Below are 20052 nucleotides of genomic sequence, written 5' to 3'. Positions count from 1 at the left end.
AGGGTGTACATTATTATGTATGACCTCAGGAGCAGCCTGTATATTGTATATTAGATTGTAAGCTCCTAGGACAGGGTGTACATTATTATGCATGCCCTCAGGAGCAGCCTGTATAGTGTATATTAGATTGTAAGCTCCTAGGGCAGGGTGTACATGATTCTGCATGCCCTCAGGAGCAGTCAGTATATTATATATTAGATTGTAAGCTCCTAGGACAGGGTGTACATTATTCTGCATGCCCTCAGGAGCCGCCTGCATATTGTATATTAGATTGTAAGCTCCTATGACAGGGTGTATATTATTCTGCATACCCTCAGGAGCAGCCTGTATATTGTACAGTATATTAGATTGTAAGCTCCTAGGACAGGGTGTACATTATTCTGTATGCCCTCAGGAGCAGCCTGTATAGTGTATATTAGATTGTAAGCTCCTAGGGCAGGGTGTACATGATTCTGCATGCCCTCAGGAGCAGTCAGTATATTATATATTAGATTGTAAGCTCCTAGGACAGGGTGTACATTATTCTGCATGCCCTCAGGAGCCGCCTGCATATTGTATATTAGATTGTAAGCTCCTATGACAGGGTGTATATTATTCTGCATACCCTCAGGAGCAGCCTGTATATTGTACAGTATATTAGATTGTAAGCTCCTAGGACAGGGTGTACATTGTTCTGCATGCCCTCAGGAGCAGCCTGTGTATTGTATATTAGATTGTAAGCTCCTAGGATAGTGTGTACATTATTCTGCATGCCCTCAGGAGCAGCCTATATATTGTACATTAAATTGTAAGCTCTTAGGACATGGGGTAGATTATTCTGCATGCCCTCAGGAGCAGCCTGTATACAGTATATTTGATTGTAAGCTCCTAGGACAGGGTGTACATTATTATGTATGACCTCAGGAGCAGTCTGTATATTGTATATTAGATTGTAAGCTTCGAGGACAGGGTGTATATTATTCTGCATGCCCTCAGGAGCAGTCTGTATATTGTATATTAGATTGTAAGCTGCTAGGGCAGGGTGTACATTATTCTGCATGCCCTCAGGAGCAGCCTGTATATTGTATATTAGATTGTAAGCTCCTAGGACAGGGTGTACATTATTCTGCAAGCCCTCAGGAGCAGCCTGTATATTGTATATTAGATTGTAAGCTCCGAGGACAGGGTGTACATTATTATGTATGACCTCAGGAGCAGTCTGTATATTGTATATTAGATTGTAAGCTCCGAGGACAGGGTGTACATTATTATGTAGGACCTCAGGAGCCGTTTGTATATTGTATATTAGATTGTAAGCTCCTAGGACAGGGTGTACATTATTATGTATGACCTCAGGAGCCGTCTGTATATTGTATATTAGATTGTAAGCTCCTAGGACAGGGTGTACATTATTATGTATGACCCCCGGAGCAGCCTGTATAATGTATATTAGATTGTAAGCTCCTAGGACAGGGTGTACATTATTCTGCATGCCCTCAGGAGCAACCTGTATATTGTATATTAGATTGTAAGCTCTTAGGACATGGGGTAGATTATTCTGCATGCCCTCAGGAGCCGCCTGTATATTGTATATTAGATTGTAAGTTCCTATGACAGGGTGTGTATTATTCTGCATGCCCTTAGGAGCAGCCTGTATATTGTATATTAGATTGTAAGTTCCTAGGAAAGGGTGTACATTATTCTGCATGCCCTCAGGAGCAGTCTGTATATTGTATATTAGATTGTAAGTTCCTAGGACAGGGTGTCCATTATTTTGCATGCCCTCAAGAGCAGCATGTATATTGTATATTAGATTGTAAGTTCCTAGGAGAGGGTGTACATTATTCTGCATGCCCTCAGGAGCAGTCTGTATATTGTATATTAGATTGTAAGCTCCTAGGACAGGGTGTACATTATTCTGCATGCCCTCAGGAGCCGCCTGTATATTGTATATTAGATTGTATACTCCTAGGACAGGGTGTACATTATCCTGCATGCCCTCAGGAGCAGCCTGTATATTGTATATTAGATTGTAAGCTCCTAGGACAGGGTATACATTATTCTGCATGCCCTCAGGAGCAGCCTGTATATTGTATATTAGATTGTAAGCTCTTAGGACATGGGGTAGATTATTCTGCATGCCCTCAGGAGCCGCCTGTATATTGTATATTAGATTTTAAGTTCCTAGGACAGGGTGTGCATTATTCTGCATGCCCTCAGGAGCAGCCTGTATATTGTATGTTAGATTGTAAGTTCCTAGGACAGGGTGTCCATTATTTTGCATGCCCTCAAGAGCAGCATGTATATTGTATATTAGATTGTAAGTTCCTAGGAGAGGGTGTACATTATTCTGCATGCCCTCAGGAGCAGCCTGTATATTGTATATTAGATTGTAAGTTCCTAGGACAGGGTGTATATTATTCTGCATGCCCTCAGGAGCAGTCTGTATATTGTATATTAGACTGTAAGCTCCTAGGACACGGTGTACATTATTCTGCATGCCCTCAGGAGAAGCCTGTATATTGTATATTAGATTGTATACTCCTAGGAGAGGGTGTCCATTATTCTGCATGTCCTCAAGAACAGCCTGTATATTGTATATTAGATTGTAAGCTCCGAGGACAGGGTGTACATTATTATGTAGGACCTCAGGAGCCGTTTGTATATTGTATATTAGATTGTAAGCTCCTAGGACAGGGTGTACATTATTATGTATGACCTCAGGAGCCGTCTGTATATTGTATATTAGATTGTAAGCTCCTAGGACAGGGTGTACATTATTATGTATGACCCCAGGAGCAGCCTGTATAATGTATATTAGATTGTAAGCTCCTAGGACAGGGTGTACATTATTCTGCATGCCCTCAGGAGCAACCTGTATATTGTATATTAGATTGTAAGCTCTTAGGACATGGGGTAGATTATTCTGCATGCCCTCAGGAGCCGCCTGTATATTGTATATTAGATTGTAAGTTCCTATGACAGGGTGTGCATTATTCTGCATGCCCTTAGGAGCAGCCTGTATATTGTATATTAGATTGTAAGTTCCTAGGAGAGGGTGTCCATTATTTTGCATGCCCTCAAGAGCAGCATGTATATTGTATATTAGATTGTAAGTTCCTAGGACAGGGTGTACATTATTCTGCATGCCCTCAGGAGCAGTCTGTATATTGTATATTAGATTGTAAGTTCCTAGGACAGGGTGTCCATTATTTTGCATGCCCTCAAGAGCAGCATGTATATTGTATATTAGATTGTAAGCTCCTAGGACAGGGTGTACATTATTCTGCATGCCCTCAGGAGAAGCCTGTATATTGTATATTAGATTGTATACTCCTAGGAGAGGGTGTCCATTATTCTGCATGTCCTCAAGAGCAGCATGTATATTGTGTATTAGATTGTAAGCTCCTAGGACAGGGTGTGCATTATTTTGTATGCTTTCAGGAGCATGTACATTGTATATTAGATTGTAAGCATCTAGGACAAAGCGAAGATTATTCTGTATGCTCTCAGGAGCAGAATGAATATTGTATATTAGATTGTAAGCTCCTCTTGAGCAGGATATATTTGTCTTTTCCTTTCCAGGATCGGCTCTCCTGAGCTTATAATACATGCAGATATACAGCAATATGCAGCAGGACAGACGTGATCCAGGGAAATATCCGATCGCCACAACTGGGGTCAGGAAGGAATTTTTTCCCCCCCTGAGGTAGAACTCTCCGAGGGGTTTCTTCGCCTTCCTCTGGATCTTTGGGTCCAGTGTCTCTCGGCCAGTCCTCAATGACCACAGCCAGTTCTGTGGTCTCTATGGGGCCTGACCTGGGAGTCATTGCGATCATAGTTTAATTTCTTAAAGGGCCAGTAATATTTCTATTACAATGTTGCTTATTGTTATTCCAATAAAAAATAAAAAGAAAGAAAATAAAAGTGTCATGTGAGTTTTTTTGTCTAGACTTTTTTTTTTTTTTTTTTTTACACACAGTTACAATGATGGGAGTGATCATTACTACCCTCAATATTCCACAAGTAGAACCAGGAATTAAGGGGGGCGCCATTTCCAGACAGCAGACCACATATATCTTCACCCATTGTGGTATCATAATGTCAGCTCCAGTCTCAAGTTACATTACAAGTGTTACCGGGGCCAATCTCTGTGATGGGGGCAGGGCACTAAAACAATATATGTCCTACACAACAAACTACCTGATAGAAGACTGAAGAGCGGGACACAGAGAAGCTGAATACAAGAGACACAAGTAGTGTCTGACTCGGGTGCAAAGGTCCCACCAGTAACCAACTCCAGGACCCCACTTTTCAGCTTCATGCAAATGTGACATTATCCTCAATCACAAATTTATATAACAATGAACTGGGTAGATTGTTAAATGAATAAGATGCTGCCTTTGTCTGTACATAGTGATTCAAGTGTATTCTGCCAAGTACTGCTCATAGAAGATGGTGGTGACCCACTCCTCCACAGGGGCCCACCAGAGGATTATCCTGTGGACCAGTCCAAGCCTGCTCCCACTCCTGAGAAAAAATACTGACCGAATACTGACCAAATACTGATAGTAAGGGCATGGCTTAACCTGTACACTGACACTACACATTATATACTATGTACAGAGCTCCTGTATATAAGGTCACTGATGATCACTGTATTACCTATACACTATATACAGAGCTCAGGTGTATATGTGGTCCGGCCATGGTGTGGCGGTATTTGTTCCTTGTATGTGCCATTATTTAGTCACAATGTGGTGGTAATATGTGGTCTGGCCATGGTGTGATAGTATTTCACCCTTGTATGAGATATTATTGGTCATTTTAAAAAATGTATGCGACACATTCCTTTAAAGAAAAATAAATAAAAATATACCTAAAAGAGTATTGAATATTTTAAGAAATTTTAATAGGTTAGAGTAGAGTAGGGCCCGGCCCAAAGAGTCTACCTTGTTGTGGGGGCGGAGCTGTGGTGGAGACTGGGCGGAGTATCAAGGGGGCCCGATAATTTTGTCAGTATGGGGCCCTGAAATTCTTGGTGGCAGCCCTGCTTACTCAACTCTCGTTTTCTACGCTATTGAAAATAAAAAAAAAAAACAGTAAGAGGAGAAACAAATGTGTATTTGAATAGAAAAATAATAGTTACTTTATTATGATAAAATATTACTTTGTACATAATAAGTGAAATGTTCGAGCAGCACTAATCATAGGAGCAACGTCATAATTTTAGGTGGTTTTATCTTCAAGCAGCACATTTCTGGAAATCAACTGAAGCTTCTGTTTGGTCTGCCAGTGTTCCACAGCTGAGACAGGAAAGTATGGAGACGTTTTCAAATTGTTGAAATCCTATAAGAGATAGAAAGCACTATTCTAATAAAGATGCTTGTAGGCACTTGACATCTACTGGACAATCTAGAGAATTTTGATAATTTATGAAGTCCTTGTCCAATCTTAGACGTAATGGCTAATAGCAATATAGATCCCTTTATGGGATTTTGGCAAAGATCTTCATGTATTCTTCAGCTGTCTGAGGCTTAACATAGTGAGACATAGTTGGCCTATAATACACACTTAAGCTACAAGTGGGTTTGTTACATCATACACAAGCAAGCCAGTACAAACAATACATCTGAGTGGAGAAAACACCATCCCATACATATTTAGTCATAGATGACTGTACATTACATAGAAGTTTGGTGTATTTTATGATTTTATACTAAGCTCACCTCCTTTACGCTTTTTTGTCTGGTCTTCAAAATTTCTAATTGCTGCTCATCGAAATTGGACTGTAACCAACTGTGGGCTTCCTGAAGTCCTACTGTGACCTGTGAGTGAATAAAGCCGTGCTCACATGAGTCCATTATGCGACGCAGTTTATACTGCGATTTTCAAAATCACAGTAACATTTGGACATTTTATCTGACGAAAGCAAAGTCATTTCCCACTATAACTATTCATTAGGGAGACTTTTCAAAACTATTTAAGAATGCCAAACACAAGTTACTGGCAATTTTGCCAAATATTAGCAACACTGGTAATATATGTCTGCATATTCTAAATATAAATATACTGCTCTCATTTTATATTTCAATGTATGAATATACATTACATATATATAATATATATACATACACACAGAAAGAATGGAAAAAACAACTAACCAATGAAAATGGCCTGGACCACAAAGATGGTGCCCCTAAAAAATTAAAAATAATTTGACCATAGAGACATGTTAAACAAATGTGTGTCCTATAAGATCTGTAAGGCGGCGGTGTTCACACCGTGCAGCAACTGAGGCAGTGACCCAAGCAAGTCCAACATAAGCAGCTTTTATTCAGCAACTCATGGGTAAACAGAAAGTCCTCCGGTTTGCAGTCGGGTTAACCACTTCGCGCCAGAGCCTGTTTTTGCCTTCGTGACCGGGCCAATTTTTTCAATTCTGACCACTGTCAGTTTATGAAGTAATTACTCTGGAACGCTTCAACGTATTCCCGATTCTGAGATTGTTTTTTCATTACATATTGTACTTCATGATAGTGGTAAAATTTCTTTGATATCACTTGCGTTTATTTGTGAAAAAATCAGAAATTTGGTGAAAATTTTGAAAATTTTGCAATTTTCAAACTTTGAATTTTCATGCCCTTAAATCAGAGAGATATGTCACACAAAATAGTTAATAAATAACATTTCCCACATGTCTACTTTACATCAGCACAATTTTGGAACCAAAATTTTTTTTTGTTAGGGAGCTATAAGGGTTAAAAGTTGACCAGCGATTTCTCATTTTTCCAACAAAATTTACAAAAACATTTTTTTAGGGACCACATCATATTTGAAGTCACTTTGAGGGGTCTTTATGACAGAAAATACCCAAAAGTGACACCATTCTAAAAACTGCACCCCTCAAGGTGCTCAAAACCACATTCAAGAACTTTATTAACCCTTCAGGTGCTTCACAGGAATTTTTGGAATGTGGAAGAAAAAAATTAACATTTAACTTTTTTCACAAAAATGTTACTTTAGACCCAATTTTTTTTATTTTCACAGGGGTAACAGGAAAAAATGGACCCCAAATTTTTTTGTGCAATTTCTCTTGAGCGTGCTGATACCCCATATGTGAGGGTAAACCACTGTTTGGGCTCACTGCAGGGTTCGGAAGGGAAGGAGCGCCATTAGACTTTTTGAATGTAAAATTTGTCTGAATAATTAGCAGACGCCATGTTGCGTTTGGAGAGCTCCTGATGTGCCTAAACAGTGGAAACCCCCCACAAGTGACACCATTTTGGAAACTAGACCCCTTAGGGAACTTATCTAGATGTGTGGTGAGCACCTTGAACCCCAAGGTGCTTCACAGAAGTTTATAATATTGAGCTGTAAAAATAAAATTTTCACATTTTTCCCACAAAACCGTTTTTCATCCCTTAATTTTGCATTATCATAAGGGTAATAGGATAAATTGCACCATGAAATTTGTTGTGCAATTTCTCCTGAACACGCCGATACCCCATATGTGGAGGCAATTTACTGTTTGGGCACATGGCAGGGTTTGAAAGGGAAGGAGCGCCATTTGACTTTTTGAATGTAAAATTTGTCGGAATAATTAGCAGACGCCATGTTGCGTTTGGAGAGCTCCTGATGTGCCTAAACAGTGGAAACCCCCCACAAGTGACACCATTTTGGAAACTAGACCCCTTAGGGAACTTATCTAGATGTGTGGTGAGCACCTTGAACCCCAAGGTGCTTCACAGAAGTTTATAATATTGAGCTGTAAAAATAAAATTTTCACATTTTTCCCACAAAACCGTTTTTCATCCCTTAATTTTGCATTATCATAAGGGTAATAGGATAAATTGCACCATGAAATTTGTTGTGCAATTTCTCCTGAACACGCCGATACCCCATATGTGGAGGCAATTTACTGTTTGGGCACATGGCAGGGTTTGAAAGGGAAGGAGCGCCATTTGACTTTTTGAATGTAAAATTTGTCGGAATAATTAGCAGACGCCATGTTGCGTTTGGAGAGCTCCTGATGTGCCTAAACAGTGGAAACCCCCCACAAGTGCCACCATTTTGGAAACTAGACCCCTTAGGGAACTTATCTAGATGTGTGGTGAGCACCTTGCACCCCCAGCTGCTTCACAGAAGTTTATAATATTGAGCCGTAAAAATAAAATTTTCACATTTTTCCCATAAAAAATGTTTTTCATTCCCTAATTTTGCATTATCATAAGGGTAACAGGATAAATTGCACCATGAAATTTGTTGTGCAATTTCTCCTGAGTACGCCGATACCCCATATGTGGGGGAAAACCACTGCTTTGGTGTACGGCAGGGTTCGGAAGAGAAAGGAGCGCTATGTTGGCTGGGATAGGCAGCAGACACCATGTCACATTTGAAGAGTCGCTGACATGCCAAAACAGCAGAAACCCCCACAAGTGACCCCATTTTGTAAACTACACCTCTCAAGGAATTCATCTAGGGAAGTAGTGAGTATTTTTTAATTTTTAAATTTATACCATTGGGCAGTGAAAAAAGCATAATTATATTTTTACCACAAAAAAATGTTTTACCCTCAGATTTTACATTTTCACACAGGGCAATGGGTAAAAATGGTGCCGAAATGTGTCACACAATTTCTTCTAAAAGTGGCAATACCCCATATGTGGCTGTATCGTACCGCTCAGCCGTACGGCGAGATCTGGGGGGGACGGAGCGCTATTTGACAATTGGAGAACAAATTATTGTAGAATAGGCATTTGGATTTGGGAGCACGAAATTTTCTGAATTTCTTTAGGGGGGCAAGGGTCATTTTGCTTTTCCAGAGCCTTTCTGCTACCAGTAACTTGGAAGTCCCTTATATTTTTAACAGATGACGGACCTGAGTGGGGACTAGCTTTTTTTGAGGACTGAGTTGAAGCTTTTATTGGGAACATTTTACGTAACATTTATCCGGCGCTCTAGGCTGAGCACTTACATCGGGGTTTCCATCTAAATTTCCAAGTGATGTAATTCAGATGAAACCCCTGCAGGATCCATTCACTATAATGAGGCAGCAGAGTTACTCTGGACTCCGTCTGGCCTCTGTTTAGCGGTGTCCTTTTTTTCAGAAGTGCACAAAACTGTGGCGAACCGCACTTTTATGCACGCCTAAAACAAATGACACCGTGGGATCCCAGGCTAGACGGCGTCCACAGTGGCCTATATCTGCCTCATTACAGGGAATCTTCCATCATGGGTTCCGGCTGAATCACGTATTTCAGAGATTTACACGGAAACTCTGGTGTAAGTGCTCAGCGCAGAGCACAGGATAAATGTGAGCAGAGCCTTACTGCGATCTTTGGGAGACATAATAAACAAATCAGTAGCAGGTGAAGAATTGGTTTTATTTATTTTTTACGCCGTTCCTCGTGCGGTATAAGTGATGAGATTACTTTATTCTTTGGGTCGGTGCGATTACAGAGATACCAGATTTATATCGGGTTTTTATGACTGACAGCTGTCACACACTAAAATACGCTTTTTTTGCAAAATCTAGTTTTTGCATCACCATATTTTGAGAGCTATAATTTTTCCATATTTCGGCCGACAGAGTCATGTGACGGCTTGTTTTTTGCGGGACGAGTTGACATTTTTATTGGTACCATTTTTGGGAACGTGACATTTTTTGATCGCTTTCTATTCCGTTTTTTGGGAGGTAAAATTAACAAAAACAAACAATTCAGGAATAGTTTTTTGAGGGTTTTTTTTATGCCGTTCTGCGTGTGGTAAAAGTGATCAGGCAGCATTATTCTTGGGGTAAGTACGTTTATAGCGATACTACACTTACTGTATTTTTTTATGTTTTGGCGCTTTTACACAATAAAACAATTTTATAGAAAAAAATATTTTTTTTGCATTGCTTTATTCTGAGCGCTATAACTTTTTTATTTTTTGGCTGATGGAGCTGTATGGCAGCTTTTTTTTTGTGGAACAAGATGACGTTTTCAGCGGTACCATTTTTATTTCTATTTTGTTTTTTGATCGCATTTTTTTCCACTTTTTGTTTGGCGATATGATGAAAAAGCATAGTTTTTTGCTCCGTTTTTTATTTATTTTTATTATGGTGTGCACAGAAGGAGTTAATTAGTGAGACAGTTTTATAGCTCGGGTTGTTTCGGACGCGGCGATACCAAATATGTGTACTTTTTTTGGTTTTGTAAAAATATACGGATTTATTGGTTTAATATTTTATTTATTTATTTTTATTTATTTTGTGATTTTTTTTTTTTAATAGTTTAAAAACTTTTTTTTTACTTTTTTTTACATTTTTACTTAGTCGCTGTATGGGACATTAATTTTTATTTTTCTGATCACTGATCTCATGTAATGTAATAGACATATATTACATTACATGAGATCTTCCCTGACTGTTTCAGTCAGTCTCCTTTCTGGCTCAGCTTGCAGGCTGAGCCAGACAGGACACCATATATGGCAGAGCTGGAGGCGGTCATGTGACCTCCAGCTGCCATAGCAACCCCAGGTCCTGGAAGGAAACGGAGGTCTTCGGAGAGGTAAGACGACCCCCTCTCCTCCTGCTGTCTCCTATATGCCGCGATCACTATAGATCACAGCATATAGAAGACAGCAAGGGGTTAACATCACTGGGACCTGATCTAATCAGGTCCCGATGATGTTCCCTGTCAGAGCTAACGCTCTGCACCGGAATCGCAGCGCTTGCAGGACCCTGGGGGTCCTGAGCGCTGCGAGACCACCCACCGTTTTTAAACGTCGGCGCTGCACAGAACCCGGCAAGCGCCGACGTTTATCTACAGTGGGCGGTCGGGAACCGGTTAAAGTCCATAAACAATGGTTGCCGTGGGCAACAGCTGCGCCGGGCTGCTCAGAGCCTGACAGGTGCAGAGCCTTCCCAGGCGTAGGTTCAGCTACACACAGGCCCACCAAGCTTTCCTGCTACATTCCTAGCATGTCCCAACACCGAACAACACTAATCCTTAATGCAGGGGTTTTTTAAAGGACCAGTGGCAAGAGCCACTGGAAAACCTAGATTGGAGGGAGGAGACCACCCCACTGCCTCCTGTAGCCTCCTCCAAGAAATGAAGGCCCTGCCCGGTTTTAGTTAATCTGCCTTAGCCAGATAGCCTGACCAGGTCAATGCTCACCTTCATTCCTGCATGGCAGTAGCAGGTGTGCCTGTGACTGCAATGCACTCCAATGGATTTAATAGGTCTCTGTACACATTCTGGGGATATATAACGTCCCTCGTATATGATCCCAGTCACTGCCTCAAAGATCATAGAGGTCTAACAAAGTTGTAATCAGTCAGTTAATCTGCCTATTTATAGTGTGAAAAGTAGTAACTGTGTTGTTTGGTATCATAGTATGTATCACAGTGAACATGGAAGAAAGAAAGCTAAGGAGAGCATTGTCTCAGGAGATTAGAAAGAAAATGATAGGCAAACATGTTAATGGTAAAGGCTATAAGACCATCTCCAAACAGCTTGATTTTCATGTTACTATAGTTGCACATATTATTCAAAAGTTTAAGGTACATGGGACTCTAGCGAATCTCATTGAATGTGGCCACAAGAGGAAAATGAATTACAAATTGAAGAGATGGAAAATACCAATAGTAACCAAAGAGCCTAACAACTTCCAAAGAGATTAGAGGTGAATTCCAAGGTCAAGATGCAATTATGACAGATCACACCATCCGTGACTGTCTTGGCCAAAGTGGACTTCATGGAACACAACCAAGGAGGAACCTAAAATGTGGATGGAAATGGAAGAATTTGCCAAAATGAATACTGACAAGCCACAAAGCTTCTGTGAGAAAGTCTTTTGGACAGATGAGACAAAACTGGAGCTTTTTTGGCAAGTCATATCAGCTCCAAGTTCACAGACGCAAAAGTGAAGCATACAAAGGAGAGAACATTGTACCTACTGTAAAACATGGAGGAGGCACAGTTATGTTTTGTGGTTACCTAGGTGCATTTGGCACAGGGTGTCTTGAATCTGTGCAATGTACAATGAAATCTCAAGACTATCAAGGCAATTCTGAAGTGAAATGTGCTGCTCAGTGTCAGAAAGCTTGGTCAGAATTACAGGTCATAGGTCCTTTAGCAGGGTAATGACTGAAAACAAACAGCTAAAAACATCCAAGAATGGCTAAGAGCAAAGCACTGAACTATTCTGAAGTGGCTATCTATGATCCCTGATCTAAGCCCTATAGAATATCTGTGGAAGCAGATGACACATGCCGTCTGGAGAAGGCACCTTCACATCTGAGACAGCTGGAGCAGTTTGCTCATGAGGAGAGGAGTGGGCTAACATACCTGTGGATAGGTGCAGAAGTCTCATTGATATTTACAGAAATAGTTTTTTGCAGTGATAGCTTAAAAAGTTGGGAAACAAAATATTAAGTTAAGGGTATCATCATTTTTTGTTTAAGCCATTCTCAGGTTTGTTTTGTCTTACTGCTGAACCAAAATTATAAAACAATTTCTGACTGTTGATATTCAGGAAATTTAAAATGTAAATTTACCTCTGTCCGCTTCACGTCATTTCAGTGACTCTTGAGTATTTCTTATTTTAACAGATGGGTGCCAACAATTTTGTGTGTATGTAAACTTCTGGTTTCAACTGTATTTTATTATATATATATATATCTATCCCATATATATGGATGCACCTAAATAAAATGGGAATGGTTGGTGATATCAACTTCCTGTTTGTGGCACATTAGTATATGGGAGGGGGAAAACTTTTCCAGATGGGTGGTGACCATGGTGGCCATTTTGGAGTCGGCCATTTTGGATCCAACTTTATTTTTTTCAATGGGAAGAGGGACATCAAACTTATTGAGAATTTCATAAGTAAAATAATAGTGTGCTTGGTTTTAATGTAACTTTATTCTTTCATGAGTTATTTACAAGGTTCTCTTTGTTTACAGCCATTGACATGCCGCAGAGGTTAACACGTGAGGAGTAGATAGAAATTGTGTTGATGTCTGGTGAACCACCCATGTCCCATGCTACAGTTAGCAAACTGCTTGCCAAATTTCTTGAAACAGGTTCAGTGTTGGATTTGCCAAAATGTTGACCCAAGAAAACTGTCACTAATGAAGAAACATCAGTGGCTGTCCTAGCTTCATTCAGCAAGAGCCCACAGCGTAGCACTCGCCGCATGTCACTGGAGAGTGGCATCAGTCGAACATCCCTTCGGCGGATATTAGCTACTCACAAATGGCACCCTTACAAAATCCAGCTGCTGCAGCATCTCAATGAGGATGACCCAGATCGGCCCACTGAATTTGCAGAATGGGCAAAACAAAAATTGGAACAGGACCCTCAGTTTACACAGAACATTATGTTCAGTGATGAGGCAAACTTTTTTGTGAATGGTGAAGTTAACAAACAAAACCACCGCTATTGGTCTGACACTAACCCACAGTGGATAGATCCCTCCAAGACTGTTGGAACACAAAAACTGATGGTATGGTGTGGTATATGGGGTACAAAGATAGTGGGCCAATTCTTCATCAATGGAAACCTCAATGCCACTGGATATCTGAAATTGCTACATGATGATGTGTTGCCCTCTTTATGCACTGAAGATGGCACCTTCCCTGAGTTTTTCCAACAAGATGGTGCACTACCACATTATGGATGTCAGCTCCGAGCATTCCTACATGAACAGTTTCCTGTAAAGTGGATTGGTCGTCGTGGGCCAGTTGAATGGCCACCAAGGTCTCCCGATCTGACCCCCTTAGACTTTTATCTTTGGTGGTCATCTGAAGGCAATTGTCTATGCTGTGAAGATACGAGATGTGCAGCATCTGAAACAACGGATACTGGAAGCCTGTGCTAGCATTTCTTCTGCGGTGTTGCTATCAGTGTGTCAAGAGTGGGAGAAGAGGGTTGCATTGACAATCCAACACAATGGGCAGCACTTTGAACACATTTAAAGTGGTCATAAACTTGTAAATAACTCATGAAAGAATAAAGTTACGTTAAAACCAAGCACACCATTGTTTTTCTTATGAACTTCTCAATAAGTTTGATGTGTCACATGACCCTCTTCCCATTTAAAAAAATAAAGCTGGATCCAAAATGGCAAACTTCAAAATGGCTGCGATGGTCACCACCCATCTGGAAAAGTTTTCCCCCTCCCATATAATAATGTGCCACAAACAGGAATTTAATATCACCAACCATTCCCATTTAATTTAGGTGTATCCATATAAATGGCAAAAAAATAAAGGGAACACTCAAATAACACATCCTAGATCTGAATGAATGAAATATTCTCATTGAATACTTTGTTCTGTACACAGTTGAATGTGCTGACAACAAAATCACACAAAAATCATCAATGGAAATCAAATTTATTAACCAATGGAGGCCTGGATTTGGAGTCACCCCCAAAATTAAAGTGGAAAAACATACTACAGGCTGATCCAACTTTGATGTAATGTCCTTAAAACAAGTCAAAATGAGGCTCAGTATTGTGTGTGGCCTCCACGTGCCTATATGACCTCCCTACAACGCCTGGGCATGCCCCTGAAGTTTACATACACTTCATGGAAAGACACATCTGCATGTTTTTCTCAATATTTGACATGAAATCAAAATAAACTTTTCCCGTTTTAGGTCAATTAGGATTAATATAATGTTTAATATTTGCCAAATGCCAGAATAATGAGAGCGAGAATGTTTTAAGGCATTTAGTGATGAGCGAGTATGTTCTGTTAACCCTTTCGGCGAGTATGCTAGGGCCGAGCACCGAGTAGTTACAGCTGCTCGGTGTTATGTTTGAATCACTACCGTGTGCATGATTTGCGACTGTTTGACAACTTTAATACATGTGAGGAATGTGTAAAAAATAGACATTCCTTACATGTACTAAAGCTGTCAAACAGTCGCAAATCATGCACACGGGAGCGATTCAAACATAACACCGAGCAGCTGTAACTACTCGGTGCTCGGCCCGAGCATACTCGCCGAAACGGTTAACAGATCATACTCGCTCATCACTAAAGGCATTTTTATTACTTACTGCAAAGTCAAAAGTTTACATACACTAAGATTACTATGCCTTTAAACAATTCTGGACTGCCCATATGATGATGTCATGTGTTTGGAAGATTATGAGAGGTTTTTTTGGCAACATCTGAGTTAACTAGAGACACACCCATGGATGTATTTTAATGCACACCTGAAACACACTGCTTCTTTGTGTAACATCGTGGGAAAGTCTAAAGAAATCAGCCAAGATATCAGAAAGAGAATTGTGGACTTGCACAAGTCTGGCTCATCCTTGGGTACAATTTCAAGATACCTGAAGGTGCCTCGTTCATCTGTACAAACAATTATACCCAAGTACAAACAAGTTGGGAATGTCCAGCCATCATACCGCTGAGGAAGGAGATGGGTTCTGTGTCCCAGAGATAAAAGTGCTTTGGTCCGACATGTGCGTAGCAACCCAAGGACAAAAGCAAAAGACCTTGTGAAGATGATGGCGGAAGCTGGTAAGATTGTGTCAATATCCACAGTGAAACGAGTACTGTATCAACATGGGCTGAAAGGCCACTCTGCCAGGAAAAATCCATTACTCCTGTTTCAGAGAATATGAATGATAACAAAAAAACTTTTTCTCCACTCATGGTTATTGGTTGAGTGAAGCCATTTATTGTCAAACTACTGTGTTTTCTCTTTTTAAATCTTAATGTTAACCAAAAACATCCAAATGACCCTGATCAAAAGTTCACATACCCCAGTTCTTAATACCGTGTATTGCCCCCTCTAACATCAATGACAGCTTGAAGTCTTTTGTGGTAGTTGTGGATGAGGTTCTTTAATTTCTCAGATGGTAAAGCTGCCCATTCTTCTTAGCAAAAAGCCTCCAGTTCCTGTAAATTCCTGGGCTGTCTAGCATGAACTGCGTGCTTGAGATCTCCCCAGAGTGGCTCAATGATATTGAGGTCAGGGAACTGAGATGGCCACTCCAGAACCTTCACTTTGTTCTGCTGTAACCAATGACAGGTCGACTTGGCCTTGTGTTTTGGATCGTTGTCATGTTGGAACGTCCAAGTACGTCCCATGCGCAGCTTCCAGGCTGATGAGTGCAAATTTGCCTGCAGTATTTGCTGATAATGTGCTGCATTCATCTTTCCTTCAACAACTACAAGTTTCCTGCGCCTTTGTAGCTCACACATCAGCGATCCACCTCCGTGCTTTACTGTAGGAATGGTGTTCCTTTCATCATAGGCCTTGTTGACCTCTCTCCAAATGTAACGTTTATGGTTGTGGCCAAAAAGTTAAATTTTAGTGTCATCACTCCAGATTACCTTGTTCCAGACGTTTTGAGGCTTGTCTCTGTGCTGTCTGGCATATTGTAGGCGAGATACTTTGTGGTATTAGCGCAGTAATGGCTTTCTTCTGGCGACTCAACCATGCAGCCCATTTTTCTTCAAGTGCCTCATTATTGTGCATCTTGAAACAGCCACACCGCTAGTTTTCAGAGAGTCCTGAATTTCAGCTGATGTTATTAGTTGGTGTTTCTTTGCATCCCGAACAATTTTCCCGGCAGTTGTGGCCAAAGTTTTTGTTGGTCTACCTGACCGTGGTTTGGCTTTTACAGAGCCCCTGATTTTCCATTTGTTCATCACAGTTTGAACGCTGCTGACTGGCATTATCAATTCCTTGGATATTTTTTTGTATCCCTTTCCTGTGTTATACAGTTCAACTACCTTTTCCTGTAGATCTGTTGACCATTCTTTTGCTTTCCCCATGACTCACAATCCAGAAATGTCAGTGGCTGGATGAAAGATGCAAGAGTATGTCTGGATCCCTGAAACTCACTCAGTTTTTATGCACACACACTGATTACAAGCAAACAGGTCACAGGTGAGGATGTTACCTTTAGTAGCCATTCAAACCCATTTGTGTCAAATTCTGTGCATGTTATCAGGCCAAAATCACCAGGGTATGTGAACTTTTGATCAGGGTCATTTGGATGTTTTTGGTTGTCATTAAGATTTAAGAAGAGAAAACACAGTAGTTTGACGATAAATGGCTTCACCCAACCAATAACCATGAGTGGAGAAAAAGTTTTTTTGTTATCATTCATATTCTCTGAAACAAGGCCAAGAAAGCAAAAATTCTGCCGGGGTATGTAAACTTTTGAGCACAACTGTATATATGGTCCCCCTCTTCATATTATACGTGGCCCCCATCCCCATCCTGGTAAGCATGGCACTCTTGATACCCACCCGGTTATGCATGGCACCCCTGATCTCCATCCTGGAGTGCATGGCACCCCTCCATCCTGGTATACATGGCACCGTTCCATCCTGGTATGCATGGCACCCCTCATCCCTATCTTGGTATGCATGTCCTCCCTCATCCCTCTTTTCTGGTATGCATGCCCCCCCTCATCCCTCTTCCCGGTATGCATGGTCCCCCTAATCCCTCTTCCTGGTATGCATGACACCCCCATCCTGGATTGCATGCCCCCCCTAGTCCCCATCACGCTGTACACAAAAAAAAATAAACATGTCTACTCAACTTTCTTCCCTGTGCTCCAGCGCTACGTCCTGCTCTGCTGCCAGCACTCATCTCACCTTGTGAGTCGCGCATGACTTCACGGTCATGCACCCTCGCAAGGTGAGATGCTGTGCCGGAATAGTCATTGCTCCCCAGGCCGGGACTGTGTGCGATGGGAGCAGTGACTTCACTCACCTTAATAGCAGGCACACAGTGTAGCCACAGAGCGGCTCCTGCTGTGGCTGCGCGATCGTGTGTGCCTGCTATTAAAGTGCATGAATATTCAGCCCCATGGGCGTGGAGAGGGGTGAATATTCATGCTCTTTAAAAGCGGGCACACGCGATCGCCCAGCCACAGCAGGAGCCGCGCTGCCGCTATACTGTGTGCCCGCTATTAAGGAGAATGGATATTCAGTGCTTCCCACGCCTATGGGTGTGGGGAGCAGTGAATATTCATTTTCTTTAGCAGCGGGCACACGCAAACGCACAGGAGCTACAGCAGCACTCCCACCTCTTGTGCCCCACTCCTCCTATGCTGCCACTCCCTCCACCAGCCACAGTGTGTGCGTATATATATATATACACATACATATACTGTATATACATACATATACTGTATATACATACATATACTGTATATACATACATATACTGTATATACATACATATACTATATATATATATATATATATATATATATATATATATATATATATATATATATATATATATATATATATATACACACACACACACATACACACACACACACAGTGGGTACGGAAAGTATTCAGACCCCTTTTAAATTTTTCACTGTTTTTTGCAGCCATTTGGTAAATTCTAAAAAGTTCATTTTTTTTCCTCATTAAAGTACACTCTGCACCCCATCTTGACTGAAAAAAAACAGAAATGTAGAAATTTTTGCAAATTTATTAAAAAAGAAAAACTGAAATATCACAAGGTCATAAGTATTCAGACCCTTTGCTCAGACACTCATATTTAAGTCACATGCTGTCCATTTCCTTGTGATCCTCCTTAAGATCGTTCTACTCCTTCATTGCAGTCCAGCTGTGTTTAATTAAACTGATTAAACTGATAGGACTTGATTTGGAAAGGCACACACCTGTCTATATAAGACCTCACAGCTCAAAGTTCATGTCAGACCAAATGAGAATCATGAGCTCAAAAGGAACTGCCCAAGGAACTCAGAGACAGAATTGTGGCAAGACACAGATCTGGCCACGGTTACAAAAGAATTTCTGCATTACTCAAGGTTCCCAAGAGCACAGTGGCCTCCATAATCCTCAAATGGAAGAAGTTTGGGACCACCAGAAGTCTTCCTAGACCTGGCTGCCCAGCCAAACTGAGCAAATCGTGGGAGAAGAGCCTTGGTGAGAGAGGTAAAGAAGAACCCCAAGATCACTGTGGCTGAGCTACAGAGATGCAGTAAGGAGATGGGAGAAAGTTCCACAAAGTCAACTATCACTGCAGCCCTCCATCAGTCGGGCATTTATGGCAGAGTGGCCTGACGAAGCCTCTCCTCAGGGCAAGACATATGAAAGCCGGCACAGAATTTGCTCAAAAACACATGAAGGACTCCCAGACTATGAGAAATAAGATTCTCTGGTCTGATGAGACGAAGATAGAACTTTTTGGTGATAATTCTAAGCGGTATGTGTGGAGAAAACCAGGCACTGCTCATCACCTGCCCAATACAATCCCAACAGTGAAACATGGTGATGGCAGCATCATGCTATGGGGGTGTTTTTCAGCTACAGTGACAGGGTGACTGGTTGCAATTGAATGAAACATGAATGCGGCCAAGTACAGAGATATTCTGGATGAAAAACCTCTTCTAGAGTGCTCTAGACCTCAGACTTGGCCGAAGGTTCACCTTCCAACAAGACAATGACCCTAAGCACACAGCTAAAATAACAAAGGAGTGAATTCAGAATGACTCTGTGACCATTCTTGACTGGCTCAGCCAGAGCCCTGACCTAAACCCAATTGAACATCTCTGGAGAGACCTGAAAATGGCTGTCCACCAACATTCACCATTCAACCTGATGGAACTGGAGAGGATCTGCAAGCAAGAATGGCAGAGGATCCCCAAATCCAGGGGTGAAAAACTGGTTGCATCATTCCCAAGAAGACTCATGGCTGTACTAGCTCAAAAGGGTGCTTCTACTCAATACTGAGCAAAGGATCTGAATACCTATGACCATGTGATATTTCAGTTTTTCTTTTTTAATAAATTTCCAAAAATTTCCGCATTTCTGTTTTTTCTTCAGTCAGTATGGGGTGCAGAGTACTTTAATGAGAAAAAAAATGAACTTTTTAGAATTTACCAAATGGCTGCAATGAAACAAAGTGAAAAATTTAAAGGGATCTGAATACTTTCCGTACCCACTGTATATACATATACACACACACACACACACACCACATTCGGACTATAAGACGCAACCCCCACTTTCCTCCAAATTTTTGGAGGAAAAAAGTGCGTCTTATAGTCCGAAAAATACGG

At 41.1% G+C, this 20052-nt stretch overlaps 1 protein-coding gene across 2 annotated transcripts in view; it reads right to left on the bottom strand.

Annotated features, from left to right (window-relative positions):
- Positions 1-5100: 5100 nt before the first annotated feature.
- Positions 5101-20052, bottom strand: part of CCDC150 (coiled-coil domain containing 150) — a 93290-nt gene continuing 78338 nt past the window's right edge. For both annotated transcript variants that reach the window (XM_073675321.1, XM_073675322.1), the window contains 2 exons: positions 5709-5807; positions 5101-5328 (listed from right to left, as the gene is read on the bottom strand). In XM_073675321.1, coding sequence (XP_073531422.1) covers positions 5209-5328; positions 5709-5807 — 219 coding nt within the window. In that variant the 3' untranslated portion in view covers positions 5101-5208. The remainder of the gene's footprint in view (positions 5329-5708; positions 5808-20052) is intronic.

The sequence above is a fragment of the Phyllobates terribilis genome, unplaced genomic scaffold (genome assembly GCF_046119375.1).
Source record: "Phyllobates terribilis strain yellow unplaced genomic scaffold, ASM4611937v1 Scaffold_3__8_contigs__length_932513732, whole genome shotgun sequence".
NCBI lineage: Eukaryota > Metazoa > Chordata > Amphibia > Anura > Dendrobatidae > Phyllobates > Phyllobates terribilis.
This window is presented reverse-complemented; position numbering and strand designations above follow the sequence as displayed.